Raw genomic sequence first — 13433 nt, 5'->3', positions numbered from 1 at the left:
TGTAATGATGTATCCGGACCATAGATTTTAATTTGGCTTCAAATTTGTGTTGATTTTTTAAGCATTTACGCGTTAAAATGTTTTTTAAATGCTTAAATGGGCTGCATATTGATTTCAGGCAGGAAGAGGAACGTGGTCGAGTGTACAATTACATGAATGCTGTAGAGAGAGATTTGGCAGCTCTGAGACAAGGAATGGGCCTGAGTCGCAGATCATCCACCTCCTCGGAGCCAACTCCTACTGTGAAAACACTCATCAAGTCATTTGACAGTGCCTCCCAAGGTAATTACTTTCAACCAGTGAAGCAGCTGTGCCAAGTTACGGTTTTGCATCTGTTGACATGGATACTTCTAATGGCCTGGCTAATTCAAATATAAGTTTTATTGCACTGTCGTGACCTATAAGTGATGGCTCAAACAAACCAACCTACGCTAGATTGCACAACAGATCATTCACTGCCAGGAAGTGCAAGCGTCCTTCTTCTGTCTTGTCTTTATTTTTTTCTTCACTGTTTCATTGCCAATGACTCATATGCTGGAGGCTTTGATTCAGTGCTCCCGTATATTAGAAATACATAAACACATATTACACACATAATTGTAGCTGGAAGCACAGCCGATTTCAGCCTGACTATTAAAACATGAACTTAATGTGCCAAATTAAGCATTCTAAAAGCCATGTAATAGCTAGAGCCAAGTTTATTTCTTTTAATAACTTACATTCTTATAGTCAAAGCACTTATGAAAGTTAAAAATAAGGTCCAGCCAATATCACCTATTAAAAGATACAGCAAATATTTTCTAAAAGGAAAAGAGTCTTGCTGTTGAGACAGTGGATTTCACTATAATTCTTTGACTGTGGAAACAGGTGGTGTAATTCTTTATTGATGACCAGAATATGGGGGAATCCAATTAATTATACTGAAATGAGAAACACTTGAGTTTTAGCTTTGACTGCGTATGAGACATTACATGGATTAAAGTATTTCCCTCACCAGGCCTTTTGGTTTTGAATTTCTTTTACAATAAAGTCACTGTAAGTCTCTGATGTAAAAAGGCTTGGCTGGAACTAGACTATATTACCAGAGAGACTTAAAGTACTGTACTGTGCATGGCATATTACTTTTAATTGCTTATCACCTGAACATTTTTTAAGGTGCAGAAACATCTCCATATTATTTAGCAATTCTATTAATAGTTCTGTTTTGACACTTGTTCTCTTTGTTCATAGGTATCTAAAAATGTTTACTTTTCTAGTGTTAATTGTGAAGGTTTTTTTAATCTGTTACTGGATACAGGTATTTTCTTACCAGAGTTAGTTTGGTATAATGATAAATCACCTCTCCCTGCTTTTTAATCTTCTATTTCAAGCTTCTGTTTGCCTTCCTCCTCAACATTTGTCTAATCATGCTGTTAAATAATCAGATGACTGATTCACCAAGTCACTATTTGTCTATTTGCGTACATATCTAAACACATTATCTGTTTAATCCCAAAATTTCAGGGACCGTCTTATAATATGTAGTACCTGTGGACTTTGATTGGAAATGAGAAAGGAGGAGGAGGTGATACATGTTTTATCTGTCTTGTCTTACCAGCAGACCCAGGAGCCTGCTACTATCTCTTTAATTATCTGGAGATTAGAGAACTAGTAATGCCATCATTTACATCTGCCAGGGTAATAGTATCTTGCACATTAGCCTTGTCCACCCCCAGTAAACTGTTTTTACCATGGATGACATATTCAAGACAAAATGTATGTAATTACAGAGGAGTAAATATGTAGGCATACTTTCAAATGACTTTGCAGTCAGTTACTAGTTGAAATTCTGACAGATGTGATCTGGTAATACCAGTAATGCAAAGCACAAGGCGAGAGTTTGCTGTAACAACCAGTCTCCCATTTCTCTGCAAAGCAGTGCAATGATCACGATGGTTTCCTTTCTGTGTTTCTACTAGTTCCAAGCCCCGCTGCTGCCACGATTCCTCGCACTCCCCTGAGCCCAAGTCCCATGAAAACTCCCCCGGCTGCTGCTGTATCCCCTATGCAGGTAGGTGTTTTGTGACAGCACTTAATCCTTCTTTGTAAAGAAAAGCCTTCAAAACTACAGGTGGTAATATACAAAAATTGGCTGACTTTGTGAGGATATAATGATAAAGCATTGCCTCAAGTAAGCAATTACTAAAATGTTCAGTCTAACAAAAGTCTTTTACTGAGAACCATGTTGTAAATACAAGATTTGGTCTAATTTGGCAGTTCTTGGTTAAATATTCCCAATCCTTACTGTTCCTGTGCTACTGAGAAGCACGGGAGGAAAGCTTGATCTGCATTCCTGCGTTTTGGAGTTGCTCTTTGTCAGTTCTTAGTCCTGTGCCTGGCATGGAAACAGCAGTAATGGGCTGACATATGTGCAGAATCTGTCAGCAGTCATTGGTATAAGTGTATTCCGTGTTGCTTTTGATGGCAGACCTGAGTAAAGAGGAATGAAGTCACTGGGATTTGATTATTTTAGTTCATTTTCTACTGACTGAGAGTTCAGCCAGTTGGTGATGGTTCTGTGTATTTTGTCCTGTCCCCTCTGAAGCTTTGTCCGTTTGTCCAGCTGCTACGGAGCCCGGGTACACTGAAATTGCATCATCAGTACCCTAACATTCAGCTCTATAGGTTGCTGCTAGTTTTATTATCTCATTGGCTGTGTGAAGTGAGATTTTGGCAAAAGCCACCAAGTCTAAGGACAAAGCAGATGGGACCAGATTTGCAAAGAAATATCAAAGAATGTACTGTATGTTTTACTCCTTTAATGTCAGTAATGCTTCTGTTGCCTTCAAGATATTACTAACTAACCAGAAGTACCAAAATGTGATTTTTACTATAGGTCAGCATAATTTTTTGGTAATAAATCCTCTCTGTGTGAACTATAGAGTATATATCCATGTTGGCTTTTAGTGCTCAAGGAACAATACCTGAAACAGACTGACTGGTATTCTGTGACCAGGCTAGTGCAGCTTTTATTCATTTGAGTGAATTTAGTGAAAGAAAGATCCTCAAAACAAAGAGAGAGAATTAAATATATTTTGTGAGAGCTTCTGCTGCTTCATGTGGGTCAATCACTCTTGACAGCGATTTTCTAAAGTGCTTAAGTGTGCCAATTTCTGTGACAGATGCTTCTTTCTTACTGATCTGTCTTTATATTTCTGTTTATTTCCGTGCTTATTTACCTGTAAATTAACCATTGACCAAAGTAATCTCTTAGAGTACTGCAGACCTTCCCAGGTTTGCAGCTTCTGTTTGATGTTCTTGGTCTGCCAGAATTACTTGAATTTTGAATTCTAAGTCTGGCATAGAACCAAGTCATTAACAGCTGGATACTCGTTAGTGGGAAACGCTGCCTGAAAAACAAAGGGGAGGGTGTGTAAAAAAACCAAAAACAACAAACAAAACCCCAAACCAACCAGCTTCTATTGTGTTTTTGAAGATGGGTGGTTTTCTTGAACGTATTTGTAATTATCCAGAAGACAACTGGGTTTTTTGACCTAAACTGTGTAAATTGTATTTAAATTATATTTTCTGCTCAAGAGAGAAGGGGGTTAGGTTCAAAACCAATTTTCATCATCTTTTGTTCTTTATTTTCATAGTACTACCTTGTTTTCTACTGTTGTGTTCTGTGTAATTTTGAAAATGTTTTTTGTCAGTGGATTTTGTTCTCTTGGAATTGAAAAGCAAGATTTTAGTAAGTAGTCACTGTGTGAGTTGACCCACCTATATAACTTCCGTAAGGCTGCAAATTAGGTGAAAGCATAGGCAAGCAGAAAAAAATTCTAACACTTGTTAATTTTTTTAGGAAAAATTATTCTCCAAGAGACTATTACTACTATATAGATACAGCCAAGTGGAACTAGACAAACATTAGTTGATTCCTTTTCCTGTAATTTGGTGTGTATTAGTCGCTATGTTACTATGGCAGTTGTAAGATATGTAATGAGGAACCAGCAACAGGGAAGGTGAGTCCTGTCTGCAGTGTCAACAGGAACAACAAGACAACAGTTCCTTTTATAACAAGGAGACAAGACCTGTACACAGCAGGTTATCAGGTCAGTAATACGACCGCTTTCGGACAATATCCATAAAGGATGTTTGTTTTTTAAGTGATATCCGGAAGCTGAGAAAGTATATACAGCTCCGTGCCCGCTCTGTCCATACCTCTGTTTCTGAGTTCTGCACTACGCTGTCTTTGCAATGATGATCCCAAAGCCAGACAACATGATGAAATGTTTCTCTCAACCTCATTATTTAATTATCTTAGTGGTTTTCTTTATTTTTTTTGCTTTCATCTGCATGTTTAAAGGAATGATCTCTGTAGTTTACATGCAGGGCTTCTGATACATAAAGTGATTAAATTCTTCATGCGATATTTTCAAGTCATATTCTTAGATGGTTGGCAGTTGTTTTCTCCATTTGATTTCTAGCACAAAAGCGTAACACTAGTTAGACTCTAAATGATGAATAAGTAGCCTTGCAATCCTGCCTATGCTACAGGATGCTGCGAAGTATATACAGTTCAGTTTTTTTAAATACAATTTTGGATTTGTCTGTCTTGCCTATATGATTTGGCATGAGAAACATCTGACCTGTATTATCTTATGGAAATAAGGCTCCTTTAACCGTCCCATCTAATCTTGGGCCAGATGGAGAGCTGAAAGAGGTCTCAGGATAAACACATTACTAGATTGATTGTGATTAAATGTAGGAATCTAATAGAAAGGATGAAGTGAATAAAGAATCTACTATAATTTGCAATAGACTCTTTGAAATGATTAGTTAAAAAAAAATAGTAGATGGTTTTCCCTGAATCTTCAGCAATTGAATATGAGTTTCAGTAAGCGTAAAGGTAGTTATTGCATTGTACAGTTCATTGGTGTGATACTAAAATGCCTATTTCAGTTATATTCAGTGGTGGTTGTGTGCAAGACTTAACACATCTGTGAATATGTATTTACACTTTAAGCTGCTAGAAGCCACACATTGCTAAATATTTTACACAAAACTGGCAAAAATTCATTTTGTAGCCAGTTCAGACCAGAATTTAAAGTGACCTTAGAAAAAAAAAAGTCAAATTTGTAAAGAAATACTTAATAAAATGTTTATTTTCAGTTGCTCACAAAGCGTCTCAGTTAAATAGGTGGGAACAAAAGCTGTTGACAGTGAATAAAAACATATTTATTTCAGAAGGGTTTTTCTTGCATTTTAGTTCATGTCACAACACCCAATACACCATTATCCTGTTCTGCCAGGAAAAGCCACAAAGCTGTAGAGGCATATGTTAATAACACAAACCAAGCACTAAAATATTGCTAACATATAGGAGGTTGGATTAATTTAAATAAACACATCAAGTTTAACCAGAACAGGTTTGTACAAACGAAATTTAAATTAAGGTGAAAGTTAATACAAAAACTGCAAGAGAATTCACAACCTCAATTTGCAGCACTGGTTTCACAGAATCACAGAATGTCAGGGGTTGGAAGGGACCTGGAAAGCTCATCCAGTGCAATCCCCCTGCCGGAGCAGGAACACCCAGATGAGGTTACACAGGAAGATGTCCAGGTGGGTTGTGAATGCTTTCCACCAGTCCTCAGGCACCTCTCCCATTTCCCAAGACTTGGCAAAGATGATGGAGAGCGGTCCAGTTTGAGAAACAGGTTTAAGTTTAAAGAGGTAAATGTTACACTATCAATGCATAGTGTGTGTTATTACATTGATTGACAAAAGCAACAGGTAAAGAGGACATGCCCTTTTTCATTAAGTATTTTTCAAGGTTTTTTTTAGTTATTTGAAATCAATAATAATGTCACATTTGAGTTTTTAAAACTGATTCTTTAATTCCATATTTGTTTTTTCCTTCAGGCTATGTTTGACACAAGTATTTTTCCGTTTCAGAGGCATTCAATAAGTGGACCAATCTCAGCTTCAAAACCTCTTGCTACACTGACAGACAAAAGACCAAGCTACGCTGAAATCCCCGTGCAAGGTATTGATTCAAGTTCATTTAGACTTCGTTTTCAGCAATACTGCTAGTATTCTTTTTTGTATTTTAGATTGCTTAATATTGGAAGTATTATCATATTATATACTTTCTATTACCGTAATATTTTCATAGAGTCATGGAATATTTTGAGTTTAGTTTATTTACTTGTGTTTCATCAACATGGTGGCACATCATAAAGATACTTTTTTGCATTTTTAGCAAAACCCTGATTGCATCCTGATAATTCAGCATTATTCTGTCAGTTTTAATGTGTGCGTCAACTGGGATCATTTGCAAAATGAAGACAAACTGATTTCAGGGTCACGTCTTGCAGCTGTCTTAGAGATATTAAAAATACACACCTGTGGGGTTACATTATGTATTGTGTGGGTTTTTTGTTTGTTTGTTTTTCCCCCCAAATGAAACAAAGATGATGGTTGGTATTACATTGCATGCAAATAACAAAATATAAACTTATTAAATATTACATCTTCAGGAGCCAGATGAAAAAATTGAATGGAATTAAATTGTGTTGCTTTATCTGTTTCCCAAGATTTCTCTGTCCTGCAAACTTTGTTTTGTCTCTCAAAACACTATTCACAACGTCCTCTTCCTGTGAGAATGAATGGCTCTCATGCATTGGGTGTAGCTCTCTGATTTATGCCTGCTTTAGGGTTTGGTCTTTTTTTGGTAGATGTTTCTCAAGATAATCTCCATATGACTCCAGGCTGAATATTTCCTCTCAATTTGGTATTCCTGAGGTCTGATGCTTTCTAAAGGGTTGTTGATTTTAATAATAGTCTGTATGTGCCAGATTTCCTCCTTGCTTTTGTTGAATGCGTATTGAGGTTATTAGGACAATGCAGCTGGAGTTTTAATTTTAGAAACTTTGATATTTTTAGGAATATTGAAATGCCTTTCCAAGAAGATAGTTCAGGATTCTTTAATTGTTATGGGGCTCATGGGTAGACATAAGCTCAAACATAAAATCAATGCTGTGCTTTATATAGTTCTTCTGTTTTCATTGTAGTCTGTTAATGCAGGAGCAAGACGGCATTCCAGTAGAGAATGTGCCAGACAGAATTCCTGTTTACAACTGCATATATTTTTAAAGTATTTTTGTAGCAATGTATGTTTCTTAGGTCATGTTTTCAACTAATGAATGAGGTTTCACTTTTTTTGAAATCCTCATTCTTAATGTTTTTTTTGTATTCAAATTACTGCCTTCTAAGTATTTCTACATAGGAGTAGGTAAACTTTTTGTTGGCAGTTTAAAGGTTTTATTTGAAGGAATATTTTAATAGTAGTTTTGATGCTACAGAAAATGAATTTTGGTTTAGTTTGATTTTACTCATTTACAGTAGGCAGAACTGTCGTTCCCTACAATATGTAAAGGCACCTTTTTGACCCCACTGTGTGTGGGAGGCAAAAAAAAGGGCATGTTTTTATTTAAAAAGCAATAAAAAAACCCAACCCAACAAACGAAAGGAAAAAAAAGTTAAATGAGGGACAAAGCAATGTGCTTTACCAATCCTCATTGTGAGTGGCATATTGAATATTTTTGGCTATGTACTAAATGGGGATTCCTTGCTCAGCCTTTTGGTTTAACTATTCAAGTGGATTAGTAAGAGGGTTAAATGAAAAAGGATTAAGAAGGTCATGATGTATTCATAGTGAACTTCATTGGTAATGAGCAAATTTAGGCCTTCTCTTTCATACAGATAAAATCCGTTGCACTCTAAACCAGTCAAACTCAGGCACTGGTAGACAATATTCATGACTCATACCTGTCTTACATTTGACTGAAATCATCATTAATTATGTTCTCTCTTCTTTTTCTTTGTCCAGAACATTTGTTGAGAACATCTTCTACCAGCAGGCCAGCATCTTTGCCAAGGGTACCTGCTATGGAAAGTGCCAAATCTATTTCTGGTAATGTCATGGTTTTTAGATCACTAGTAAAATTAGGAACTCTCATTTCGTCACTCTACTTACAGATCTACTTTACCTTTTCAAGAGAGAAGTTTGGTCTTCAGACCTTTAAGCTCTTGTCAAAAAAAAAACCCTATTTGGATATTTGGAATAGCTTATTTTTCTGTGTTCAAGTTTTCTATTGAAGTATTTGAGGAAAGTCCAATGGTAAAAATAATATTCCATTTTATTGCATCAAGTGGAACTGAAGAGATTTTTTTTTTTTAATTGTTCATCTAGTCTCCTTATTGTTACATATACAGACCTGCACCAACATACGAGATGGATATGTATGAATCATACATATAACTGGCGATGTCTATGTCATTATTCCTTGTGTTACAAATAACTTTGGTGTGCAAGGTATATGTGAGGAAAGAAACTGTTCCTGGCTGTTATTTCTTACTGCTCGCATGGAGGACAAAAAGTTTTCAGTGAATCATTTAAAAATAGTCCATTTTGTGACTGGCATAACCTACAAATATTTTTCAGCATTACTCATAGTGGTTGCTGCACATTTGATGTTCACTTTGGATTTTTAGAAAATAGAATTGCTGAAGAGAAGTTTATGTAGAGCATTAGTTTACTGTCAAGCTGACGTCTCAGTATCAGCAGGGGCTTCTGAAAACAAATCTTTAAGATCTATAGCACAAATAGTGTGATACTGTGAAAATGATACTTTCTATAAACTAGGCAGAAATAATTTGAGATAAATATTTTTTGAAAACACCTGTATTTGAGTGAATGGTTTCAAGAAGAAAATGTGTTTTAGATCACTTTGATTTGCCCCAAAAAAACCCCAAACATATCCACTGGAAAGTGTGGTGGTGGTGTTGTTTTGCCGTCTTGTGTCTGCTATTTATAAAATACTGTAGTTGCCCCAAGTCATTAGAAGATAAGTCTCTGATATATGTGGAAAGTTATATCTTTGATTTGCACAAACATAAACAATGGTGATGATTTACGTATAAAAGGCAAACTTCATACTTGTAGTTGGAAGCTCTTCTCTGTGGAGGAAACATAACCACTCCAAATTTGGCTTTATGGAGCATAACGATTGTGCTTTGTCCTTTGATAAAATGAAGCAAGCTCTGTGGAATGTGGCTGAATGGTCTCAGGTCAATCTTTGATTTGCCTGCTGATGGTATTTAATTAATGTCCAGAGCATCACATAGATGCCAATTCTTGATTCTAATTAAGTGGGAATAAAGCAGCTGTCATCTCTAAGTTGTTTTCGTTTTGTTTTTCTCTTGTCTTAACAACTCAAAGCTTAGCAACATAACTGCATGGACTAGAGAAAAATTAAATTGTTTGGTGTTAAAATTCCTTCTCATTCATAAAATCATTCAAATGGAAGCAGTGATATTCCATTAAGATATGTTCATCAAGTTTTCTTTGCTTCAAGATACAGGCCTGATAATAAGTGTTAGGAGTGGTCTCGAAGTCCTAAGTGTAATATATCAAGAAAAATGTTGAAGCCTACTATTATATATGGGTTTCCATGCTAATGCTTGTCAGAAAGTGAGAATGTGTTAGAAAGGTTTTATGTTTGAAAATGGTAAATATATGGCATTTTTCTATTTAGTGTCTCGAAGAAGTAGTGAAGAAATCAAACGGGATATCACTGCACCTGATGGAGCATCTCCAGCATCTCTCATGGCAATGGGTACCACCTCACCACAGCTGTCACTCTCATCTTCTCCGACGGCATCAGTCACCCCTACAACCAGAAGTCGAATAAGGTAAAAACCCTTTTTTATGGCGCGCTGAAATGTGTTAATTTCATAGGTATACGCCTGCATATATCTAGTATACAATGTTGCACTAAGACTGCAGATTCTACTGCTACCAATACAGTATTAATCTTCAATAATCTTTGAGAGCTTCAGAAAGTGTTTTCTGCAGCTCAGTGTGTTTTAAAACTTAGACCAGAAGTTAGGCTTTCTACAGCTTAGGAGGTCAATAGCAAAACTTTATGCTCCACTTGAAAACCAAGCTAAGTTGTGTCACTAAATGGTAGCATCATATCACTTCAAAACACCATGAAGCCAAATTCAAGAACCGAGCTGATGGCATGTTGAACAAATCTTTCAGAGTGGCTTGGACCCAAGGAGATACATGGTAAACCTTAACTTTTGTAATTGGGACTGAAGACAAAGGCAGCATGGCTAGGTTGTAATTCCACGCTGCCAAATCTTCTAATTAGCCGTGAGTGAATGGGCCTGGCTTATTTGTCCCACAGATGAAATCATAATGCAAGTCTAAGCAACAAGTGGCTGGGCAACCCCTTTTCATTAGTAGGGTAAAAAGATAAGTCTGTGACAAATTTAAAACTTTTCCTGTCTGTAGCTTTATCAGTCAAAGGACTTCAAAGTATCTAAGCCTTATGTTATGCAAGTGAAGTACATACTTAGGCCTGCTTCATAGATTGGGAAACTGGCAGGCAAAGGTTAAATTACTTTCTCAAGACCATTTAACACTGAGCTTCCCGAGCAAAGCTTTTGTACAGCAAAAAGATTAAACCCTTAATGTTCTGAGACATCTGCAATATGTAATAATTACATTATAAGACTGTGAAGTTACTTACAGCTGTAAGTGCTATTGAAGATGATTTCTCTGAAATCAGCTGAGGCATCTCAGTGCTGCTCTCTTTTCACTGTGCAGAAATTAAATTGAGTTTTGATCTATGAGTGCTTTACCAACAACAATTAATATTGTGTGTGTTACACCTCAATTGAGACTGAGCGCATCGGGGGGGACTGGCAGGGAAAGACAAAAACACCTATATATGCACTTGGAACTGGTAGTGATGGCAGCCTGCACACTGCAGCAAATAGCGTGGCACTTCATCTACGAATTTCATGAAAAAAATAACTTTCGTGTAATTACGCAGTTATAATTATGGAATCATTACTCTGCCAACCATTGCCTGCAACGCTAAGCGCGACAAGAAGCCTGAGCAGTGGAACCCGCAGCAGTGGCTGTGCGGTGATGAGCACGCTCTTTGGAGCCGGCCTCAGCATGTCGCTGCGGGACTTCGGTTTGTTATCTCATCAGGTTTCTCTTTTATTCTCCTACCCTTTTCTGAAAGTTGTTGTAAAATAAACAGTTACTGCTGTAGTTCACTACAACAAATACTTGCAGTTTACTGTTCCCTGTTCTAGTTGAAACTTCATTGGCTCTTTGATTTGGAATACAGTTGACCTAATTTACTAACTTGTAAGATTTATATGTCAAACCATTTCTCATTGTCTCCATACAACTTAGACTAATTTAGTTTCTTCAGCAATGTTTTCATAACTGTGAGAACCTGATATAAACCATGTGCTCTTACTGGAATTTGAGAACAGTCTGTACAGCACCCTCATGGCTAAACAGTATGTTTAGCATAAAGAGAGGGAGCTTTTAATTTGAGTTGTTGTATATTGTCCCAAATCTTTGGTATCAAGTTCTCATAGTGTTGCATAATATTTTTTTGTAGATTAAATATGCTATTTCGTTGTTATTTATTTCAATCACCAGTTCGGTTTGTTGAAATATGTACTGAACTGAACTCTAAGAAGTGAAGTACAGAATTTCTTGAAGCATCATTCTGGCGGTGTGGTACCTGTGATCTTTTGGGCATAGTTTAGATCCAGTAACCTATTTGGATAATTTATTTCATATTTAAAATACACAATTAGCAACTTCCTTGTGTTAAATCTCTGAGATTAGCAGTTAGGTTTGAAGGCTCGTACTGCTGTCTTCATGTTGAAAAGCACTTACTGTTTCCTGTTTATTGTTCTGCTGTCCATATATTTTCATGGATGTTTCAAATACTGTCTTTCTAAGCAATTTTGAGATCTTGCCATCTGTATTTCAGTGAAGACTGGCCAAGCAAATTGCAGCACATATACTTGAGATTAGTGCCTTAGAACATTTCATTGTATGTTGGCACATGTTCTTTTATGTGTTGAATGACAGATGGTGATACGTGGAACAGTCTCTGGTGTTCTGTTGGTAGCACACATGCCTGAAGACATCCACATTCTCTGAATGCTTTCTTTTCCCCTAGCAGGACCTGCAGAATTGCTACCTGTAAATCAGCAGAGAATCCCCTGAAAACACTATGTATTTCCACATTCCAGCCATCTTTCCTGTCACCACATGGGTTATAAGGAACAAAGAGTTAAGATTTGAGAATGAACGTATACGCTCTCTGTGTCTTTTCGGATATATCCAAAAGGAGTATCTTAGGGTATATAACATCTTTGTGGATGTTATGAGAATCTTGCTTACATCTTCTTAGAGCTCTTTTAAAAATGGCGAATGTGGAAAGCTTTGCAGTATGGATTCACTGATAGCTTACCTTCATTTTCCAAATAGAAATTATTTAAAATAAGAACAACTACTGGCACACTTTACCTCCAGTAACTAAGCTCCATAATGGTGTAATAACCAGTCTTTTTGTCAAAGACTGTTCACTGGAATATCTATAGAAATACTGAATGATGTAACTAGGCCAGTACAACAGTATTAACCTCTATAATATATATTTTTTAGTCTAAGCACTCATTTCTGAAGCCTGGTAAAGAGATGCTTGTAATGTAAGACTTGTGAAAAAATGGCCAACCTGGTTATGATCATTCTTTTCTTCCCCGATCTTTCTTTAAAGAAAAAAAAATACTTAAGATTACCTGACAGACTGGAAGTGAAATTCATTGATAGCTTTTATTGTGCCCATATATCAAATGGCAGATAGGCTGAGTTAGATCTCCACCCTCATTTTGGAGAACTCCACATGTCAGGTAAATGTTCGGTTAATAATGCCATGCTGCTAATACGAAAAGTTGTTGTTTCAAGGTGACATTTGTAACCAGCCATGAGATGCAAAAGAGATAACATCAGTTTATTCTCTTTCTAAATACAAAATAAAGTCACTTGAGTTAGCTTAATGGTTCAAGCTGGAACTTATGTTGTGAGTTTAAGATTCTGAACTCTTAGAAAAAGTACCATTGAGGTTGAAAGACCTGGGGAAAAAAGTCTAAAGGACAAAGAAGGATTATTTGCTCATGAAAAAATTACTCCAAAATTACTCTTAAGTCTCTGCAGGTATTTCCATGTATTCTGTTTTTTCAGTCAGTAGTGCTGTACCCTGCTGTTTCACTGTGACAATAATTTGTCCTTCTTTTTAAGCTTTTACAACATATATTTCTGTTGCAAAAGATACACTACAAGCTCTGAGTTGCACTTCTTTCTTGTTCCTAGGGAAGAGAGGAAAGATCCCTTGTCTGCCCTAGCAAGAGAATATGGAGGATCCAAGAGAAACGCCTTGCTGAAGTGGTGCCAGAAAAAAACAGAAGGCTATCAGGTAACTGTAGAGCTGGTTAACGTAGCGTACTTGGAGCCGCAACACGTTAGAATCTGCCAATGGCATAAACCAGGCTGCTCCACACTT

At 36.6% G+C, this 13433-nt stretch overlaps 1 protein-coding gene across 1 annotated transcript in view; it reads left to right on the top strand.

Moving 5' to 3' along the window:
* The window catches only part of SPECC1L (sperm antigen with calponin homology and coiled-coil domains 1 like), a 65038-nt gene that overhangs the window by 32498 nt on the left and 19107 nt on the right, over positions 1-13433 (top strand). The window contains exons 8-13 of the mRNA XM_082066420.1: positions 119-282; positions 1959-2050; positions 5938-6028; positions 7874-7957; positions 9582-9738; positions 13244-13346. Of these exons, the coding sequence (XP_081922546.1) occupies positions 119-282; positions 1959-2050; positions 5938-6028; positions 7874-7957; positions 9582-9738; positions 13244-13346 (691 nt within the window). The remainder of the gene's footprint in view (positions 1-118; positions 283-1958; positions 2051-5937; positions 6029-7873; positions 7958-9581; positions 9739-13243; positions 13347-13433) is intronic.

This window comes from Streptopelia decaocto (genome assembly GCF_964273445.1).
Source record: "Streptopelia decaocto genome assembly, chromosome: 15".
NCBI lineage: Eukaryota > Metazoa > Chordata > Aves > Columbiformes > Columbidae > Streptopelia > Streptopelia decaocto.
Note: the sequence above shows the minus strand (reverse complement) of the source record. Positions and strands in the feature narration are given on the sequence as shown.